At 40.7% G+C, this 23,557-nt stretch overlaps 1 protein-coding gene across 1 annotated transcript in view; it reads right to left on the bottom strand.

The window, feature by feature from the left end:
* Nucleotides 1-492: 492 nt before the first annotated feature.
* The window catches only part of LOC109912180 (regulation of nuclear pre-mRNA domain-containing protein 1B-like), a 54,061-nt gene continuing 30,996 nt past the window's right edge, over nucleotides 493-23,557 (bottom strand). Inside the window, exon 7 of the mRNA XM_020511567.2 lies at nucleotides 493-2,881. Coding sequence (XP_020367156.1) covers nucleotides 2,732-2,881 — 150 coding nt within the window. The 3' untranslated portion in view covers nucleotides 493-2,731. The remainder of the gene's footprint in view (nucleotides 2,882-23,557) is intronic.

A 23,557-nucleotide genomic window follows, 5' to 3' on the forward strand; every position in this document is an offset into this window, starting at 1 on the left:
GCTGGATGAACACAGCAGGCCAAGCAGCATCATATGCTCCTATGATGCTGCTTGGCCTGCTGTGTTCATCCAGCCCTGCACCTTGTTGTCTCAGATTCTCCAGCATCTGCAGTTCCTACTATCTCTGAATGAATTAAGCCAATTCTGGTTCTTAAAGGCCAACACTTCAGCCATGCCACGCAAAAAGAAATTAAACCAAATATTCCATTTAAAAACATACAAGTACCTTTAAGGTCTTCCACAGTCATATTTAAAAAGGATCAAAAGGGCACGGCCAGGCCCCCAATCCCATTCTGTCTCAGACACAAGAAATTGCCACTAATTTACTAATAATCAGTGTAAATGTTTTCACATTAAGCACTTTAAGTTTTGTTATAAACCAAAAATGAAATTTTCCAAATATATTTGTTTTCATATGCCAGAGCACTTGTATATATTTCTTTTAAATGTTTGCTCTTCAATAAAGAAAGTTATTCCAGAACATCACTTAGGTATTTTGGAAGTTTACCTTGTAAGATACTCTTTTATTTTAAAAGTTTATTCATAGAATACTATAAATAAAATCATTTGTAGTTCTACCATTCTATAAATATTATACATCGCAGAACAGTTTGAAATGTATGGAAATGCACTAGTAGAGAAACCTTAATGAAATGTAAGAGACAAAATACTGGAACCAAATGGCTAGCCCATCCAACAGGCATATGTAACTGTTTCTCCTTCTTCGCCAGGGCAAGATATTTGAACTGTAGCAACCTTGTTTCTGGCAGCTGGTCTTGTTAGCATTCTTTTATGCATTTTTGTCTCCTTTTCTGCTAGAGATTTCTTCACGTGCACATTTCTTGATTGAAAGGTAAACACATACACACTTTGTTTATGCTTCCATCAGAAATAAATCAGATTAGAAAAGTCTGAAGAATTACACTTCACAACATACCTATATATTTGAGCTATGCAAAAAAATTCAGCTTACAGAAGGTTTAAGCACAATTTTTACAGGACCTGTAACAGATGTTTATAACACAAAGTAGCTGAATTTGTAAAGACTATAATTATCTAATGTGCATATATACAAATATCTTACAGATTGAAAGGTAATTGTGTGTGATAGTTTAGAGGGTAATGAATGACAGTACTATGTGGGATTATAGTGAACATTACAATGAATTTCCTCTCATCACAATCCAGCTGGACACTTTACACCTTCAATAATAGCAACAGGAAATTTCAACATATTATGCATTCATTTATTATCCCACAGTGCAATTTCAAGACCCAACTACATGTGAGGAGATGCTTTCAATTTAAAGTACTTGCCTCAGATAGATCGCTCTTTCAGTTCTGGAGTACTTTTTAAATCTGAAATTTCATCATCAATGTTCCTAATTTCAGGCTCCAGACTCACCCCATTTAACAGAAGCTGTATATGTAATGTGAGCAAGTACATTCCAACTGGGAGCCCAACAAAAGGTTGCTACCTGACCAGTAAAACAGAAATCTTTCCTCTCAGGTGGGAAGATATTTTGCAAACAATCTTTCTGGGCTGAGTAATTTATACTGAAAGTCATTTATATTCCCGGCCAGTGTCATTATCCTTTAAGTAAACAAAAAAGAAAAACAAACTGCCAATGTCATACACATTCATTACAATACTACTTAGGGCTCATAATATCACATTTAAACGTCACTAGTCGTGTTCCTTCTGAATTTTCTTCTCTCGTATAGTGATCACATTCAAAAAAAAGAAAATAAAAGCAACTTTTAAGAATGCAACTTCATTACATTTGTTTAAATCACCAATTGGAAAGGAGCAAATTAAGGCTTCATTCAACACACTGGCTTTGTTAGCTGAAATTCTGTTTCATGAAATTGAATAAAAGTCAGATGTGGTGTTGATGTTCCACTGTCCACTAGCGATTGACTATTTTTAAATTTGATATATAGCAGCAAAGCTCACCCGTTCCAACTAAATTCAGAAAGCAGCATGCAGTGCAGGGGCTTTGTTACACTTAGTGGTATTGTGTTCAGGATGGTGCATGCCTTTTACTGATGTCTACATTGTTGCTCTGCATTTGCTTAGCACAGCTCCTGTACTTGGTTCAGGTGTCAACTAGTGGAATCCAAACTTAATTTCTGTACTTTTTAAAAAATTTGATAATATGGTGGCCAATCGCTGCGAGGTGAATGTCACGTGAAAAAACACATTCATTAACAATGTCTCACAGCTACTTAATGTTTATTTCTGTTCATACTTGGCTGCTGTTTCTATGAAATAAGCTACAAATGTCAATGGTGACTGTTAACTACTAGCAACTTTCTAGCTAGCCATGCTTTCAGGGTATCTACATGCTAACCAGCCTACCCTCTGTATTAACAATATGGCCCCACTGATCCTAATCAAACACAAGTCTTTCAAATGACTTAAATACTGCAATTGTTTTCAAAGACAATTCTCTGACGTCTAACGACTCTCAATTAAACGGCTGCAAACTGGGAAAAACAGTATACAGGTAAATGGTCTGTCTCCTGTATGCAAAAAGTAGATATCTTTCTTTTTAAGTGCCTTAGTTTAGTTCACATCTGCTAGCACTGAAACCCTGCATCACTACAGCAAAAGTAAGCTTCTGACCTTTTAAAACAATGTAGGGGGTAGGGAGGGGCTCTGTAAATTGTGCACTCCTTCCTTCCTGTCCTTTTAACAAGTCTCTTTTCAGCAGAACAGTCCACCAGATCAATCAGTGGAGAAGAGATCCCCTGCAGAGGGCAATGGGGCCAAGCCACCGGTCACATTTGGAAGCTGAGAAAGATCTGGTAAGCTCTGGATGTGGGACTTGAGCTCTTTTCGCACTTGTGTGACCTTGGCCAGTTTGTGCTTGTACTCCTGTAAAACAGAGAAAGATGCATGCTGTCATTGTATGGAAATATTTCCAATTGGTTAAAAACAGACAAAATTTTCTGATCATCCAAATAGGTAACAGTGTTGCAGAATGAATGACTTATACAGCAAGTGCTTGCATCTCATTAAATTGAAATGAAATTTTAACTAGATTCGACAGGTATTACTCAGGTACTGCTGAACAAGAATGTGAATTTAGTGCCACTTCCATGGGGTCCCAGGCAATTTTACAGTAAGAGATTGTGCCAAAATTCATTTGACTTCAGGTAGAACTCACGTTTATATAGGTGCTTTAACTTTGCCAGGACATCCCAAGGCATTTCTCAGTCAATGCTTACTTCTGAACTGTAGTCACTGTTGGTTTGAGGCTTAAATGGAGTGGCTAATTTGTGCACAGAAGAGTCCACAAACAGCAATGAGAGGAATGACCAGTTAATCTGTGCTGGGGACCCTTGTTGAAGAAGATACTGTTAAATTAGAACACTGAACTAAAGAACTTTGTGTTCTTCGCAAAACAGCATCATGGCATCTTTTACGTATAGCTGAAGTGACAGACAATACACTGGTTTAACATTTAATGAAAGATGGCACCTTCAAAAATGGGGCATTCCTTCCATACTGCACTGAAGCGTGACTTGAAATTACACATTCAAGTTCTGCAATGGGGCGTAAACACAGAACATCATATCTCATTAGATAAAACAGTGTGGAGCTGGAGGAACACAGCAGGTCAGGCAGCATCAGAGGAGCAGGAAAGCTGACGTTTTGGGTCGGGAAGGGTCTATATTATCTCTGACTCCAGCATCGGCAGTTCTTACCATCTCATCATATTTCATTGACAAGATTTCTACTGTGGGGTAAAGCTGACATTTGATCTTATTAGCCATGACAGGTAAAGTCCCACTCCAGGACTTGACCACAACAATCCATGCTGACATCCCAGTGCATTGCAAAAAGAGCTCTGCACCTGTCAGAGGTGCCCAGCTTATGGATGAGATATTAAACTCAGGGCCTATCCGTTCAGACCAGATGGTGGACATGAAAGATCCTTTAGGCATCATTGTGAAGATGGACAGAATAGAATAGAATAGAAATTTATTGTCACTTGTACTTTCCACGAAAAATGCAGTGAAAAGTCACCTCCCATGGCACCTACATCAATGACAGAAGTTGTATATAATAATAAAAAAAGTAAAATTAAGACAAAGTTCATCACAGTTCAGTTAATGGCTGTTGGGCTTCAGGAAAGGCGACTTAGGAATGATGGAATACTCTGAAGATGCAGCCGAGACAAGACCATCAGGCCAGGACGAGAATGCCACACTGGGCCGCTGGAATACTGGGCCAGAAGCCTCCACCAAAGAAAACTGCCATGCTGAGCCGAGACCGCCATTCCTGGACAAGACTGATTGTTAGGCCGCTGGAATACCTGGACACCGAAGTCAAAGAAGGCTTCCAAGCCGGCAGGCTGTCACACAGGGAGACCACCACGCTGGGCCGAGACCGCCTTTCTACTCCTTCAAGCACCCGGGCCTAGATGCAGGTCTGGAGCCTTGGCCCAGACTGGGAGTCCAGGCTGGGGAAGCCAGCCCGGGGATCTGTTCCTTGCTCGCCAGGAGACCCTGGGCTAGGGTGGAGCTGTGAACGGCACCTCCTGGCATTGCTACTGCCTCCCCACCTCCTCCTGGTGACTTAATAGTGCCAATTGGACAGCTGCTGGACTGCATGATTGGAACCTCATGAATGGTGAACTGCTTTTGAAATGTTCACTTCATAAAGCCCAGCTTAGCCCATGAATCTTGAGGGACTTAATCCCACTCTGAGCAGCCAGAACAACCACCCAAGGAAAAAAAAACTCCATGTTAAATGCTCCAAAACATCAAAAAAAAAGTGCAGCTGTTGGAAACCAGTGTCAATAAATGTGGAGCTGGAAAAGCACAGCAGGTCAGACAGGTTCCAAGATGCTGTCTGACATGCTGTGCTTCTCCTGCTCCACATTTATTGATATTAAAAAAAAGAGGCTTTGTCTACAGAGGGTTAAAAAATGCTTATTAAAATGCTTTTCTTGCTCAAGTTGAATAATTTGAAAGACTATTAAATTTAACATGTTTTATAGACTGATTGATGCAATGACAGACATGATTCATATTACAACCAATAGAATCTGATAATTCATTCAACAAGTCAAAAAATATCGAAAGGTACCTAGTGTTTAATTCAGACCAAAGAACTCTCAATAGAGTAAGTTTAAGAGAAAACATTCACATTTAATCTAGATCTCATACATGTTACAACCTTAACCATGCACCATTTAACTAGCACTGAGGAAAGGTGGTGCCAAGTGGTAATGTTACTGGGCTACTAATTTGAAACCCCAAATTAATATTCAAATACCACTACAGCAGATGGTGAAATGTGAACTCTTTAACCAGCACCAAAGGGTGCAGTGGTAGGGTGCCGACCTCTTGAGCCAAGAGATCCAGCTTCAATTCCCACTCCTTCTGCAGGAGTGTAAAAACATCTCGGAATAAGTTCATTAGTAAATACCTTTAACTAGCACTGAAAAAAGGAATTCTATATTTTGACAAACTTACTGATTGATGTGCCTTGCAGACATCTGAGCACCAGACTTTATCTTGTAATTTGGATTGGAAAAAAAAAGCTCCAATTTTCAAAACAACGTCATAAATAAAACAGGGAAATTAATTCATCAGGAATCCTCAGTGTGGTCACAAAAAGAAAGAATAAAAGCACCAAGTACAGTTAGTATGTTAAACAGTAGAGAAAGGAATTTGATATTAAAACCCTATAAACCATTAACTCACAGTATTTCAGATATCTTACCATCTCAACAGAAACATTAACTCAGGTTCTTTAAATTGTTAGATTTATCAACTCTCTGAACCTATCATTAAAATATGCTATGCAGAAATGTTCATTTTCAAAAATAATAAATCAGACACAATAATTTTGTCCAAAATACATTTTTAAACAGGGCATAAATGGTAAGATTCCCACTTCTAACATTCCTCCTTGTAATTTAACATTAATAATTAATCCTAACTATTATACCTAATTTATGTATATTTCTAAATAAACCATGCAATTAGTATTAAAAATGCAAGTTTAATGTATAACTACACATGCAGAAGTGGCAGATCCATGGAATTAGGGAGGATGAAATGGGACCTTATTGCACTCATTACCCGGGTGAGATGTGAAGGCACAAACAGCAAATTTAGAAATCTGACATTCCATTAACTGCATCAAAAACACATCAGATCCTCATTTGTTCCGTCCCATAAGATCTATAATCAGCTTGTAATAGCAAATAACATAATCAAAGAGTTTAATAATTCCCCTTTCCCAATTCGGTCAGCCTGAGGTTGCACTGCATAAGTTTCAAGCAGTTCCAGTAAGAGCCAGCACTCCTCAAAGGAGCCATAGGAAGCTGAAGAACAGGTACAACTTAAATGTATCGCCTTGTGAGGGCTTGGAGCGTTGCTCCTGCAGCAATGCCATGAGTCGCTGCCACCCTTCTGAGTGCCTCCACTTCCACAACCTAAAGGCTGCCTATGGGCCCACAGAAATCTTCTGAATAAGTGTTCTCCCAAAAGGCATGTTACCATCCCTTTAGGGTTCGCCATCTGCTACAAATGGGCTTAGCATGGATTTCTGCAGGTTTGATCATGTGATAATTGATCATGTAACATTTGTTAAGGATATTCAGTTTACTGTACAAATGCTGGTGTAAATATAGATGATTATCATTTTTCATGCCAGGTGCTGTTTTGTGAGAAGTTTCAAAATATTTTTCCTGTTGAGCTATGAAACAAGGAAAGCAAAGGTGGGGAACAGGGCAACCAATGATGGGAGGGGGACATTTGCACTGGCTCAGGAGCTAGAAATATACTGCTAACACTCAGAATCCCCTCACAGTCAACAGTCATACAATAACTATCCGTTAATCTACATGTAGCTGGTAATACCCCAATATCTGAAATGTAACTAGTAGTAACCCTACAAATGAAAGGATGGAAAGGCAGTGGTGTGGTGGTAATGTAACTGGATTAATCGTATAGATATCCAGGTTAATCATCTGGGGGCACTGGTTCAAATCAATTAAAAGCTGGTCTTGACAATACTGACATCATTGATTGTCCTTAAAAAAAGTTGGGTTTTTTTGGGTCTGTGCTAGTGATTTCACACTCAAAGGAATGTGGTTGACTCTTAATTTCGCTCTGAAAACAAGTCAGTCTCATTATCTGTTCTCCTAGATTCCAGATAAAAATCGAAATAACTGCAGAGGCTGTGAATTAGAAGCTAAAACCGAAATTGCTGGAAAAGCTCAACAGGTCTGGCAGCAGAGAGTAATCAGAGGTAACATTTCGGGTCTGCTTCTGCGGAAGGGTCACCAGACTCGAAGCATTAACTCTGATTTCTCTCCACAGATGCTGCCAGACCTGCTGAGCTTTTCCAGCAATTTCTGTTTTTGATCCCAGACAGGTTGTTTGCTAGTGGACTGGCCAGTTTACAATAACCCTTAAGTTCAAGCAGCTCTCCTGTACTGAGATTGTGGTGGTGTGGCTAAGACAGAGCGACAAAAAGCCAGTGATACAATGGATCACACAGCCACTATGGTCATGAGAAATGCAAAGGATAAGGATCCCCTGGCTTTTACAGCTTTAGCGGCTGGGAAATTTCTCCCATTCCAGGAGCAAATCAGATAACCAGGAGGATTGGCAATGCCAGCCCAGTGTGTACACAATGTAGACTACAATATGCATATCTGTGCATGAAAATAGCAATTGAGAACTTAAAGTAAGCAATTAACTCAAGTTACAAACTGAAATAGCCTTCTGCTGGTATTAGATGAGTAAAAACACTGGGCACCATTGAAAGACCTCTCTGACAGCAGGCTTTGGACAGCAAAGAAATATAGAAATATGCCCACCTCCAATATTCCTCTGACAGTGAGTTTCTCAAATGAGAAGGAAATTGGAGCAGAAAAACATCTTCAGAATATCAGTTGCATCCTTAAAAAAATGAGCTGGACGGACTAAATTGAGGAGCCCCCAATACGGGACACAGGGAACTGTAATAATGATTAACGCACACTTATTCAAAGGCTACATATCTAAGTAAGCAGCACATCTTAAGTGGCACTGGTCGTGCACTAAAGTTCCTGAAGGAGAGTCATACTGAATTCAAAACGTTTACTCTGTTTCTTTCTCCACAGATATTCACCAGAGCAGCCTTGTTTTCATTGTGAATGATGACATTGTCCTGCATAATGCAACTTCTCATATCACAATCCGTTATGATTTACAAATTGCAGGCAGTGTAACCAAGCACCTTCTATTTTGTTCCCTTCCATTAACCCAACACTGGCCTTAAATGTGTAAAGGCATTAGGGTGCAAGAACTGCCAACCAGGCCAGGTAGTGGCATGAGAGGTCGAAGGCCTGAAAGAGGACCTGATAGTGAACAAACATTGTCATCCAATCTGACACTTGCAGCCACCAACTCCAACAAGGAACACAGAGGTGGGACTTGCGAGCGGTGAGTCAGTGGACATCTGGGGTGCAGCCAAGTGAGGGGGAGGAAAGATCATGAGAATGCCAGCTACCTGGAGGGTGAGATCAGACACGTGCCCTGCTGGAGAAGACCCAAGATTAGGACTTTGATGGAGTGGCATACAGAAAAAAAAATTACTGATAAGCAATGACTGAGTCATGCTTACTACATTGGCTGATCAGTTACAAACTATCCAGGACCATGGAGGGATCTGGCACAGGGCTATGTGCTAAACTTGCCATTCAACATTGCAAATGGTGGCTAACTCCTTGAAAGCACTGGTGGATCTGATCATCATTCACAGTCAGATGTCTCAGCTTCCAGGTAGAAGCCACCTATTATTTGAGCACAGCAATGTAAGTTCAGACTGAGGTCATGACAATGCAATTTGTGGCCACACAAGCCATGATTGATGCCATTCAGGCTCGGATTACTGCCTTTGTAACAGTGAATAACAAATGCTCGAAGCAGTTTGCAGGGGCTTACAGCAGTCTGGCAATCTGCTCCTGCCGATCACAGCGATTGGGAATGGGGTCCCCCTGTGAGACTGACATTAATCCCAAACTGGGCTTGTCCTTTCTCAGGTTGACAGCATTGATCACACTCCCAGCCTGCCAACTTTGTCAGGGCCATTGGTGCCCGTGAAGACTGCCATCCAGAGATAGTAGGAACTGCAGATGCTGGAGAATCTGAGATAACAAGTTGTAGAGCTGGATGAACACAGCAGGCCAAGCAGGAGGAGGAAGGCTGACGTTTCGGGCCTAGACCCTTCATCAGACTGCCATCCATGTGGCTTTGGTGCAGTCCAAAGCTAGGTCCAGGCCGACAGTCGGTTAAGGGTATCCTGCAAGGCCAGCAGTAGTGTCATGCACTGAACATCAGCAATGCTGTAGTCACGAGGGGTAGTACAGTGTCAGAGCAATGGGGCAAACAAAAACACCTATAAGACAGTCGATAAGGAATTCTCGTGGTTGATTACTTCCATTTCAAATGGGTTATTGAATGTTTTCTTGCATAACATTGGTATGAAATGGTTGTATTGCTTCAGGAATGCTACTGATGGTCTACATTGGAAGGATGCTGTTGTATAGGACCACTTGACAATGTGGCTCTGGGGGTGCATTCAAGGTAATCAGAATTGAACTTAATGCTCATGGCCAGCCTGGCTAAAGTGAAGTAGTGCTGGCAATTCGACTCTTCCTCCTCTCTCTGAGGCTGCTCATGGTTGTCAGAGTGTAGAAGATGAAGCAGACCACCATGAACTGGGACACTCTCCCCTCCACAGTGAGTACTGGAGGGCTCCTTCAGAGTTGTGGAATCTTTACTTCAATACCCCAATTGCCTGCTGAATGATGCTCCTCATGGCAGCATGCCTCTCAAGCTATCTACGCTGATGCCATTTGCCTGTTATATGAATACATGGTAAATAGTTACTTGAAGAACAAATACTCTGAAAACACAGGGTAATGATTGTAGAGCTCAGAGCTGAGTTCAATAGACTTATAGGAATGAATACTACAATGTTTGTTTGATAAAATAATTTAACTACACGGGGAAGGTAAACTGAAAAGGCCAGCTTAGCAATCACTGTTTCAGCATTTACTTTAGAGATTCTGTTTGGGGTTGAGGGTGGCAACAAAAAATGCTGACTATTGAGAAGTCTTCATTAAACAGGGGGCCATTTCAAGCCCCAAGTTTATCTGAAGATGATCTTTCATGTCAATAAAATACACCGTTGAAGTTAGATTTTGAATTGTACTGGCCGGTGGATTATCTACTTAGCGTTTTCATCAGACTGGGAGAGTTTCATGGAATTAATTTTAGGCAGCATCAATCCTAACTTCCTATGCAGACTTTGAGCCCTCAAACACCTTGCACACTTTTTATCATATCAACCCTAGTTTAAGCACTCGATCTTAGACTAGTTCTAGTTATTAATTGGATCAAAGAAATATAAAAAGTTATACTGCAAAACATCAGAGATATGAAAATACAGGAAATAAATTTTAAATAAAAGCGTTCTTGCTGTCATTACTAAATCTGAGCAGGGAAGGATCATTTGAAGCATTAGTTTACTGGTAATTTTGTTTCATTGGCAATGGTCTGTCTGGACGGAGTAGATAGGGAGGAACTGTTCCCACTCATAAGAGGATCATGGATCAGAGGGCACAATTTTAAAGCATGTTGCAAAAGAAGCAAATATAAGATGAGAGAAAAAAAAAATTTCACACAGCAAGTGGCCTGGCTGATGGATTGCACTGCCTGGAAGTGTTGTGGAGGCTGGTTCAATTGGGTACTGAATGAATATTTAAATAGAAACAATGTGCAAGGTTATTTGGAAAAGGCAGGAGTTTCGCACTAAGACAGATTGCTCTGAGAGTTAATTCAAACAGGATGGGCCAAACTGCCGTCTTCTGCATCATGCTGATTTGTGGTTGTGGTTCCAGGATTCTTTGATTGTGGTATTGGTGCCTGTCGATACCCTCAAGTCAAACATTAGGACAATAAGGTTCCTCAGTGGCTAAACTACAACTGGATTGTAGTAATTAAATGTTTTTCATTGCTAGAATAATAGATTGCAGAACCATATGACAGAAGCATCTAGATTTATAGAAGAACAAAACAGGATAGATAAAGGCATTTCAGGAGTCTGGAACAAGGGGTCAGGGATCCAGAAAATTTAGAACAAAGAGTAAAACACATCTTTTTGTAAAGAGCATTGTGAAGCTGTGGAATTCACTCCCTAGTGGCTGAAGTTGAAACTATGTCAATATCTGAGATTGAACAGGCAGAGAATGGGATAAGAAATGAGGCAAAGGGATTTGGAAAATTAGATTGTAACAAATTGCTCAGGTCGATAATGAAGACATCATCAAATGGTTGAGCAACAGGCCTTGTTTGTGACCCCATGATACTTTATTTTTAATTCCAGATGTACAGTATTTCTTTTACTCCATTATTATACTCAGGACTGGAATATAAGCAGTAGGTTGCCAAAAGGTAAGGCACAAGTATGTCTCATTTATTATTAGTAGTGAACCTTGTAGAAGATTTTTTTTAAAACATCCTCAAAGTGTAACTTAGTCACAACATCAAATCAAATTTCTCCACAATAAAACCAAATCAATTGAGAAGTTAAGAAATGTACAAGTCACAAACATCTCACAAGTGGAGTCTTCCAGAAATCAGGGTTTGTGCATATCTTCATGGAAATTTGGAGCAGAGTCACAGTCTTTGCACATCAGAGATGACAAATTTCTCTGCTAATGCAAGTATTTAATTTTAAAAAATTATAATGAATTTAAGCTAAAAAACCCTTGACACTTGAATTATTTCTCCTTTGGAATGTCAATACAGTCTTCCTGGATCCTACTACTGGAAATTTAATTCCAGGTGAGATAAATCAGTGATCAGACAAATGATGACTTGTTTTTGCAGGTAAAGCTTACATCCTTCGGCTGTCTCTCTCTAATCAGGCACTTTTTGGAACTGAAGAACTTGCAGTACTTCTAGCTTTCAAATACATGAAACAAGAGAGACTCATCAAAGAAAGACTGAAATACGTTAGACAAACCAAATCTACAAGATTGGCTCAAGTAGACAGTTGAGGAGAGCGGTCACCAGCCCCCTACAAATGTTTGCACAAGTGTGATAACACAATGGTTGAATAGCCCATTGAAGGTCACCTTCAGAAGTTCACACAAGTTAGCACCTTCAGGATAGTAAGAGGCAGGATGGGGTGGGGTGTATAAAACTCCAGTCTTTACCCTGCCACATCACTTCTGGCAAAGGACCCATCCCAAGGCTGCTGGATTAGGGAGGTTTGACCTGAAACTTGTTTCTTTCAAGTGGCTACAAATAACAATCTTCTATAAGTAACAGTTTTAGGCTTTGTTACTCCCATTATCCTCTTCTTGTGGCCTGCTCCATCATAGAAACATAAAAAATAGAAGCAGTAATAGGCCACTTAGCTTTTCGAGCCTGCTCCACCATTCAGTATAAGTGTTGCTGATCATTCTATTCAGTATCGTGTTTCTGCTTTTGTCCTGTACCTTTTGATCCATTTAGCCCTAAGAACTATATCTACCTCCTTCTTGAAAAATTCAGTGTTTTGGCCTTAACTTTTGGCTTTCTGTGGCAGAGAATTCCAGAGGCTCACCAATCTCTAGGTGAAGAAATTTCTCGTCACAGTCCTAAATGGCCTCCTCTGTACCCTTAGATTGTGATGCCTGGTTCTGGATTCCCCTACCGTCAGGAATATTCCTCCTGTGTTTACCCAATCTATTCCTGCTATAAGTTTGTAGGTTTCTATGAGATCCCCAACCATTCTTCTCAACCCTAGAGGAATTGATCATTCCTTCTGTCATTTAATCTTTCTGCCTTCCACCATATCGACACTCTTTCTTTCACACCCTTTCCAGTCTGGCTTTTTTGAATTTTCTTTCCCCCCCCCCTTCTCTCTGGTCATTGAAACACTCCAATATTAGAATAATTAGTAAAAAGCTCTAGCAGAGCTTTGTCCACAATTTTTTAATTAACTTGTTCGGAGGTGTTATTACACACCTCCGGAACAAGTGGGACTTGAATCCAGGCCTTCTGGCCCAGAGATAGGGACACTGCTACTGTGCCACAGGACCCTTTTTATATGTTGACCACTCACTACATTTGGCTGACTGGAAAGGCAGACTATCCCAATACTCAGATACACAATGCACATTTATGTGTTTCGAGTGCATTGTTGGTTAAATAGTGAAGATAGAAAAGCAGACGGTCGGAACGTTTTTTCATTGTTGAGTTTTTTTTAAACTTCCTTTGTTGCCGAATGGTGGTAAATAACCATTAAGTGTTAGCACTTGTGCATTAAATTTCAATAGAAAACATCTTGCAACGTTAAAAGAGTGTTGCTGACACCACATTTTTGACTGGTCAGCATTTTATATTTAACAATGCTACTCTAGAAAGAAGCTGCTGTAATTTATGCTACATCTAGAAAGTCGTTAATCCACCTGCCAGGAAGGTTTGAGAGAGATGCAATCATTGCCAGGGAAGCTGCCAACACCTACAAGAGAAAGTCAAGCTTTTATGACCATGGAACATGAGTACGCCACTTGGCCCCTTCAAGCTTGCTCTGCCATTCAATAAGATCAAGGCCAGTCTGATTTTAATCTCAACACTACATTCCTGCATATCTCAAATAACCTTTCATTACCTTGGTAATTAAGAATCTACCTCTGCCTTAAAGATATTTTTAAAGACTCTACATCCAGTGCCTTTTAAGGAAGAGAATTCCATCAGAGAAAATAATGTTCCCTCATCTGTCTCACAGAGGTTACCCCTCATTTTTAAGCTATGACCTCTAATTCTAGATTCTCCCACAAGAGGAAATATCCGTTCCACATCCACTCAGCGAAGTCACCTCATAATCTTAGGTGTTTTAATTAAGCCATCTTGGACTCTTCTAAACTTGAGGACACAGGCCTAGCTTGTGCAGCCTTTCCTCATAAGACAATCCGCTCGTTCCAGTCTAGTAAACCTTTTCTGAATTACTCTTAACATCTTTCTGTAAGTTTAGTGACCAGTTCTGTACAATGTACTCCAGTTGCAGTTTGGACGATGTATTCAGATGAATAAGGAGCTAAATATTTAAGAAAACCCATCAACAGTGCAATGCACCCATTGAAAATAATGGGACAGAATACAAACGTTGTGCTGTCTGTTCATTTTCATAAAGGCCCAATCATAAACTCGTGGAGAGGGTAGATTCTGAGTACAGGCTTAGATTATGCGAAATTACGACCAATTAAAGGCAGTTTTCGAATCCTATAAGTGAGGTGCAGTGTGACCACAATTCAATCAACTGGCTGGGAAATATATCAGGTGCAGAAAGAAACATTAATGTTGAGACAATAGACCACAATGAGGGCTCCTTGATTCTCAAGTGCAGCTTCGGAAGCCTTTTGGAGGAAATTGAAAGGAGTAGAGAGATAATTTATTCACAGAAACCAGGAAGTCTTCCAGACCACTACAAAGGCAACAGGAAAGGCTGACCACAGAGGTCAATGCAGGAATGCTTGAAGACATTCAATGAGCCCATGACTGGCAAAGTCAATGAATGCTTCTTCAAATGCCATATCCTAGTCACAAGCAATCACACATTGTTCAGAGCACCAAATACCCATCAGTCAACCACTACACAATCTAGATTCATGCTGAATGTTCATATGCTTCACACATCTAACAGTGCTGCAAGTCTCACGACCATTTTCCATCTCTTTCGCAGAACAAAGTGATCCGTAATAGGAGGCAGCAGCAATGAGTTGGTGGGAGACAGAGCTTGCTTTTAATCAGGAGGGCCACTAGTGACGTTATGACAAGTTACATCATTGAAGACAACTAGGATGTTAGTTTATTCTTGCTTAATCTACCTCAAATTCCACTCAACAGGCACAACATTAGTGCTTCAGATGAACCAACTACATACATCTTGCTAACTCCCCCACCCCACTTCTCTCATTCTAACCTTCCCCTTGTTTACTTATGCTTTCAGACACCCAAGAACTAGTGGCTGGCTGCAAGTAGAGCTTCAGGACAAAGGTGAATGGGAGACCAATGAGGAAAAAAAGTGCTATCATTGATCTGAAAATGGGAACTACCAGTTCAGAAACGGGCATTATGCCTGCCTGGATGGTGGTAGAGAGGCGAGATCAACATTTGATGAGTGAGTGGGCTTCAGCCAGACCAGGAAGAAAAGACAACTTGTGCGCCAGCTCACCAGAGGGCAAGGTCGCTATGGCTTCCATTTGCAGTGGACTCAAGTGACCATTTTGATAAGACAGTGCACAGAGAAATGACTGACAAACCTGCCACAGGCCTTCATAAAGAGAATGCAGAACTGGATTGGCACAATGGGCTGAACAGCCTCCTTTTGTGCCATAACAATTTTGTGATTCGGTGCCTGGAGCTCATCCTTTCCAGCATGGAAGTAGTGATTAACTTGTGGAGAATACTTGCAGACACAGGCCAAAATCACACAACATCCAAGTGCTACAGTGGAAACAGACTGAAGCCACAAAAGCTTTTCATCATGCAAGCCCAGCTTGGTGCCATCATGGTTATGGATACCAGTGCTAAAAAGCTGCATGCAAGGATGCTCAACAGTGAAGCCATCTGTGCTCCAACAGATTACTAACACTGCTCAGGCAGCTCTCCAGAGGAGTGCCAATAACGTACAAACCTGCTGTCCTCTCTCAAGTTCACAGTGTTCTTGTCCCCATCACTATCAATCCGCCAGTACCCAGCTGTTCTGTTTTTTTAAGCAGTCAACTCAAGATTGTGCCATGTCAAAGCGTTACAGCCCACAGTCAGTCTAAAGCACCCTACAAGGCCAAAAGACATTTCCTCCACTGAAGGTCAGTTTTCCAACAGCCATGCAACCACTGGAACAGATAAAGGTGCCTATAAGACATGTACCAGAGAAAGTATTAGGGTGAGTAGCTGAGTAATGTATGGATTACTGTCAGTCTTGTTGGATCAAGTTGGTATAGAATGGTTTCTCTCTACTATCTTTATTGTGATCCAGAGAATGGTATGTCTGCAACTGAAGGGAGGTAAGGTGGGGAAGCACCAAGCATCTGGAGGATGTACTGAGGTGAACCATAGACTTGTGAGACATTCATACAATCTGTCCAGTGTCAGCTGCCTCTCTCTCTCGGGGAGTTACTGAAGTCCTATACCCAGGATAACAGTCTCATTATGGCCAGGTCAAGTATCAAACTTCCAAGAATCATGAAAAACGATCTCCCCACCCTGGGTGCTGGAGGAGTCTTTCTCGACAGTTCAGACTGTCTGTTCCTTGATATTCCTAGTTACAGCATGGGTCTCACTGTAGTTACATTGGCCATATGTGGTCAGGCTACATGGGGAGGAGGGGTTCCCTCAGTCACGCACAGAGTAGTTAGCAACCCATCACTGAGCAGCCACCTTTCAAAACAGTGTGACAGCTCAAAGGTTGTTCTGTGAAATGGAACAGGATGAAAGCATTGACAGGTGCCAAGACAGTGGGGATTCACCAACATGATGTTCTGGGTATGATCACACATCAGTTCCAGGTTGAGTGACTGGTATCTCTTGTGATGTTGGCACATCTCCCAAATGAGATGCTATGTCTGAAATACGCTATGTGTGCAGTCAACGGATCCCTGCATCATACTGGAGGCCATCATCTTGCCAAAACCATCTGTCCACTCCTCCTGCTGCTATCTTCTTAAGCAGAGAGAAAAGTCCCCATTCCTAGTGTACAGAACTGGTGAGCTGCTGGCCAAGATGATAGACAACTTCCAAAATATTGCTGATATCACTTGGTTTAGCTTAGAAGTGTTCATTTACATAGAAATCAAAGGCCATGGTCACTAATAGGTACAGACAGCAGTGTTCTCATCTTGCTCTGAGGCTGCAGAACTGGTTTGAGGTGGTAACAGGTTCCATGTTCTATCTTCTTGCTGAAGAACAGTCACCTAACACATTGCAGCGGGCGGAGATGCTCTCTAAGACTATAGTTGGGTAAGGTTTCTTGCTTTTCTATGTGAGCAACTGGACCCTCTCCCCTGCTTCTGCTTCATAATCCAAATGCTGTAGTCCATTGGGAGCTGCAACAATAGCTCCTAAAGCTGATGCAAACAGCATTTTCAGAGGCTTTCCCAAAGGACACACCTCCAGCTAATAATCCAGCACCATCCCCTCTGACTCCTGTTCAACAACAACAGTACCTCCACAAACTCTGCAGCAGCAAGTAAACAGTCAAAGACACTGTACCTGCACAAGTTGAAAGTAATGCTTTTAAATATGATGGGGGCAATCCCCCATGCAGTTGTGCATGTTTAACAGATGGCACTAACATGCATAGGGAGGAGGGCTCTTGTGACACACTGATAATGCCCCTACCTCAGGGCCAGAAGATCCAGGTTCAAGTCCCACCTGCTCCAGAAGCATGTGGTTAACAACCTGAATAGGCTGATTTAAATTAAAAGAAACAGTGAGGCTGAAAATCTCAGCTCAGCCTACATCAGAATTACAGACTAACTTGTTGTAACAATCAGTCAGCTCTGCAGAATTCCAATACATACAAAGGATATCCCTGTTACTGCCTTCCACCACATGGAGATCAAGACCAGCCGATTTATATTTCGCAAATGCAAAAGCACGAGTGTTGCTTCAAAACATGTCTAAAATTTATCGCTTTTGGAAAAGGACCGCTCCAACCACAAAACATGACATTATCCTGACTCTGACAATACAGCAAACATAGTCAGTTTAGAAGTTTCACTGTTTGCCAATGGTGTTCACGGTAGCAACTTGGAAGGTAAGACACAAGCTAAAATTTTGGTCGTAACTAATTTAATCTGAATAGCCTGCACAGTGGGTGGGTCTGGAAGTTGAGTGAGAAGCTGAGAGTGCAGAAATGAGTTCCCAAAGGTGCTGAGACAACTCTTTGCCCAAGCTTCATGGCAGCAGTTCAATGAAACGCCTCAAATAGAACTTTCTTGCACAAATTGAGGAAAATGTGTTCACTCGTCTAAAAATAACCTTTGACTCTGGGCTTTGAAGTCAGGAGGTGACTCACAGCATACAAACGACCAGCTGGCCTGAAAGCCACTGCTTCAGAAGCTCGATAAGGCTGTGCAGGTGATAATCAAGAAATTGCAAAACTGTCAACTGGCAACACGCAGTTCAAATGAAAAGAACCTTTCGACGTGCTGTGATCCACATCAAGATTGAAAGATGCCAAATACTATATTGTTGGATCTACAACTGGCATGGAACAGCAGCCAGTTTGGAAAAAGATCCAGTCTATTCCTGATTCCTTATTACCCTTGGAAGGGGAAACATATTTGTGCCTAGCTGGAGCCTCAAATTTGCCTTTATTGAAGTTAGTATCAACTTTCAGCCTGCAGGTCACTTTTAGGTTGTTTGCAGGCAAGTCTCTAAGAGACTTCCTTTTCAGAAAAAAAAAAATCCAAATCGCTACTGGACATGCTCTCAGTAAAACAAATAGCAGGAGTAATTTTGTAGCAAACAAAAAAGTCAGTATCTACTTGATGGCATTGGCACTGAGTTATATGTACAAGGATCCTTGGTCAAACTTGGGCAGAGATTTCGAAAAGACAGCTGTATCAGTCTCATAACTACCCTCTGGTCCTTGGTTTTTGTAAGTGGCAAACAAAAGAACTTGCTTCAAGGCAACTACCTGGTGACATTCACAAGCCAAGGTGATTCTGGGGCTGCTGAAAAGCAACAGGATTTGCCTCAGCAATCACACCCCTTCTTGGGCAGAACAACCTTACAAAACTTAAACATGAAGAATGGCTGCTCTGGTTTGGCACAATGAAGAGCTAAAATTGTTCTTCTCAGCAGAGAAAGGGCAAAGTTGATGTGGGCAGAGTGGTTTACGCTGTTTATTTGGACATTAGTGAGCCTTTGACAAGGTTCAGCATGGTAGACTAATTAGTAAAGTTAGATCACGTGGGATTCAGTGTGAGCTTGCCAATTGGATACAAAATTTGCCAAACGGTAGGAAGACAGAGGTGATGGTGGAGATGTGTTTTTCAGACTGGAGGCCTGTGACCAGTGGTGTTCCACAAGGATGAGTACTGTGTCCACTTTTGTTTGTTATTTACATAAATTATTTGAATCAGAATATTGCAGGTATGGTTAGTAAGTTTGTAGATGACACCAAAATTGATGGCATACTGGACAGTGAAGAAGGTTATCTGAGACTACAAAGAGATCTTGATCAAATGTGTCAATGGGCCAAGGAGAGATAAGTGAAATTTAATTTGGATAAATGCGAGGTATTACATTTTGCTAAAACAAACAAGGGCAGGACTCCACTGGTTGTGTGATGGGGCACAACTTAATGGTAGGACCCTGGGTAGTGTTGTAGAAGAGACAGACTGAGGGGTTCAAGTGTGTTATTCTTTGACATATGCGTCACAGATAGACAGGGTGGTTAAGAAGGTGTTTAGCACGCTTGCCTTCATTGCTCAGACCTTTGAGTAGAGGAGTTGGGACATCATGTTGAGGTTGTACAGGACATTAGTGAGGCCTCTTCTGGAGTGCCGTGTGCAGTTCTGGTCACCCTGTTATAGGAAGGATATTATTAAACTGGAGAAGTTTCAGAAAAGATTTACCAGGATGTTGCTGGGAATGGAGGGTTTGAGTTATAAAAATAGGCTGCATATGCTAGGACATTTTTCAATGGAAGTTAGAAAGGTTGATGGGGGTGGTCTTACAGAAGTTTATAAAATCATGAGCAGCATAAATAAGGTGAATAGCAAAGGTCTTTTCCCTAAGGTGGGTGAGTTCAAAATTAGAGAGCACATTTTTAAGGTGAGGAGAAAAATTCAAAGAGGACATGAGCAGCAATTTTTTCCACACAGTGGTTAGTGTGTGAAATGAACTGTCAGCAGAAGTGGTGGATGCAGGTACAGTTACAACATTTAAAAGACATTTGGATAAGTACATGAATAGGAAAAGTTTGGAGGGATGTGGCCAAACTAAGGCAGGTGGAACTAGTTTAGTTTGGGAACCTGGTCAGCCTGGACTTGTTGGTCTGAAGGGTCTGTTTCCATGATGAATGACTATGACAAGTAAAGATGTGGTGCAGAAATTCAAAGTTATGGAGTTTCCTAGAGAATATATGGAGAAGCCATTTTCACTGACAGAAGGGCCAATAACCAAATGTCAAAAGAATTAAGATACTTAGTAAATGAATTAATGACAACTATAAAAAGATGAGCTTTCATGATCTAGGCTGCTCTGTAAGCAGGTTCAACAGTGTAACCTTCAAAAGAAAACTGGATTTGCATACTTGAAAGAAGAAACAGTGCAGGCTTATTAGGGAAGAGTACGGGAATAAGACCAAGAGTCTTTCTGTTCTCTAACAGTCTGCAATGAATGTTTACAAGAACGGAAAAAAAACTGCAAATCTTACGACTGCAGGAAAAGTAAAAATTATTTCTAACTAGAATAACTAAAAGCAAACTGCCACAGTTCACATTAAAAAAATCTGAATTTTCGTGAGGTGCTCCCAAAATGACATTTGAAAAGGATGTTAGTGAAAAATAAACAAGTTATCACACTTGTGTGGGATGGATTGAATGGACCAGAGTGTGTTTCTCCAACCACCATTGTTTCTGGACTTATATGGAATGTTTTTTATCTAACATCTGCCTAGACAAAACTGGTTTAAATAATCCCATACAAACTAAGGTTGGGTGGCTGGAGGGCGGAGCGGAATACATAATAAAGGACTTCTGGAGCAATCGCAAGATTTTTTTTTTGTTACACGATTTGTTGTATCTGTGACAATTTGAAGTTTTCCCCAGTCTTTCTGGTCTAGTCTCTCCATAACCTTGCATTGCTGAGAAACACATTCTTGTAGGGCACCATTTTCAAACTGGATTTTGCAGCTGAAGATTTAAAAAAAGAATAGCTTTTATTTAGCATTCAATAAGGCTCATTAAAGATCTCTTGAATTACTAAAAGATTTTGTTCAGCATTCCCAGCAAGAATCTGTGCATTGCTGAACCATGAAATCTTTGGAAATATTCAAATCAGAGTTGCCTTAAAACCCAAGACTTATCACACATAAATAGTGGCCATCAACATTTTTTCAGCATAACTTCATAGGTAGGAATGCCTACATTACACAGATAATGGCTAATAGGCAGTGAGATGCAATTTCACAGAGAAACGTTGCACATCTGCCCAGAAAACCAAAGGGATGTGTTTAACAGGCTTTAACAGACCGGAGTGTACGTTGATATTTGAATTTATCAAAAAGGCGAATGGAGGTTTTGGTCTTTACCTCAAGAAGATTAGAGCTTTCTGAAGGACAAGTAGGATTTGGCAACAAGTGCTGTGCATATCACAAGAAAGGATAAAAAAAAGTGACATTTCATTTATAGAGCTTTGCTCGGATTCTATCTGTTGTACCATATTCAATTTTGGCCTCCAAACCTCAGGAAGGAGATACAGGCTGCAGAGGGGATAGAGTATTGATTCACCAGAACATGAGATTTTAAGAAGCCAAATAGCGGGGATAGATTGCATAAATCTCGTAATTCCATGAGTTTACAGAGTTGAGGCATGATTGAAGTATTTAAAAGTGAAGGAATTTAATAGCATTGACAAAGAGAACTGGTGAAAGAATCCTACAAGAGGGCATAATCTTAAAACCACAGGCCATTAAGGATTAAAATTAGGACATTTTTCAAACAGGGAGAAGCAGCAGCTTGAAGCTCCTTTCCCAAATGACTGTGAATATCGGTTGAAATTGTCATAAATTAAATCAATTGAAGTGTTGTTTGGTACTGGCAAAGGATATTGAACATAAGTGAGTATATAAAATTCTGATACTGATCAACTATTTGCGCAAAGGCAGAATAAACTCAGGGGCTGAACAGCCAACTAGTTTCTATGTTGGCAGAAGTTAATTAATTATATTCTGCAAAGTAGCTCTAATCATATTTTGAACACTAACTCCATTTGCCTGCCTGTTGAGTATTCAAATGTGAACGACCTCTAAGAAAAAACATTGCCATTTAAAATGTACTTCTCACTAAATAAACTTGTGTTTTTTCCTGTTTTCAGACCTTGGTGATTGGAAAGAGTCTGGAGGCAGAGGTCTGATCGGTACAGGGGCCCTCAGGAAAGAGGCAGCCCATGCTTCACAGCCATTGTGGAAGTGCCATTTATCTTGAATTAACCCACCCATTAACGATGAAATGATCGACAATAGCCTGGCATGCCAATAGCTAAAGCAAGAGGAGATTGCCATACACACACACATAAATGATTCTTGCAAATGAAACACATTACTTAATATAACTGACAAAACCACAGCAGAAACACACAACTCCGCAGCCTCTTCAATTATATATGAAGTATGGAATCAGTTGAAACCTCGCTATCAATATGGAGGACATGCACTCCATTGATTGTGTGATGGGTCACAACTGCAATCAAAGCAGCCGAGTGTGTGAAACCACTGACTTTTTTTTGTTGCTTCACAGGAAAGTGTAGTCCCCTGCCCATCCCAAGGTCATAATTATTGGGCAAAAAACTAGTTTGCAAGAGCGACAGTGGTGTTATCAAAGTGAGGCACCACCTGCAACACATCTCTCCCTCCTCTCATCCACCCCAACGAAAAAAAAAACACAAAATAGGCCATGAAACCAAATTTACCCCTCAACAGCATTAAAAACAGATGATTTGATCAACACATAGATGTAGGTGAGAACTGGCTATGCACAATATTGGTTGCCATGCTTCCTACAAGAATACTTCATGAGACGTCGAGGTAATGAGAAGTAATGTTTAAATATAAAGCTGTATCATTGCTCTTATAGGCTTTTTCAATTTTAAATAAAAACGTGTAATATTATTGATGCCTCTAGATGGAGTTCTTCCGGGCTTTTGCAATGTTATAGTCATTTTACATAACATTACAATGATAGCCATCACTGATTTGAATGTAATTAGCACTACAGAGTCAGCACACAGCTGCAAACAGCTCCGTCGTCAAGAAGCCTGTTCAACAACATCATTTCACTGCATCCAGATCCACTTGGAGAACCAGCAAAATCAGTGATGAATTTCAATAAAATGTAATTGTAAAATTAAAAACCATGATTCTTCAGATTTTCCAAAGTTTACGCCTGGTACCATGACTCTTCCTTCAAGCCTATTGGCTCCTCTTTACAACTGATGCTCACCTTTCACTTCAATTATGATTGCCTGCAATTTAAAAAAAAGTCTCCCTGGCATTTCTGAACACAATTTACCAGGAGGCACTGGTACATTATTCTGTCTGCAGATACAGTATAATGGGACTGGTGCCTCACACTGAACAGCTCAGAATGCAACCAAAACCTGGACGTGCTATCCAAACAGAGATTTATATACAAATTTCCTCAAGACTTAATTGGCCTATCCATGGGAGTTTTTCACACCACCAAAAAGCTAGATAGGTCACCAAATTGCCACAGAGAGGTAATGTTAGCTCTACGTTTAGATTTAATCCCAT

The sequence above is a fragment of the Rhincodon typus genome, chromosome 2 (assembly GCF_021869965.1).
Source record: "Rhincodon typus isolate 14 chromosome 2, sRhiTyp1.1, whole genome shotgun sequence".
In the NCBI taxonomy this organism is placed as follows: Eukaryota; Metazoa; Chordata; class Chondrichthyes; order Orectolobiformes; family Rhincodontidae; genus Rhincodon; species Rhincodon typus.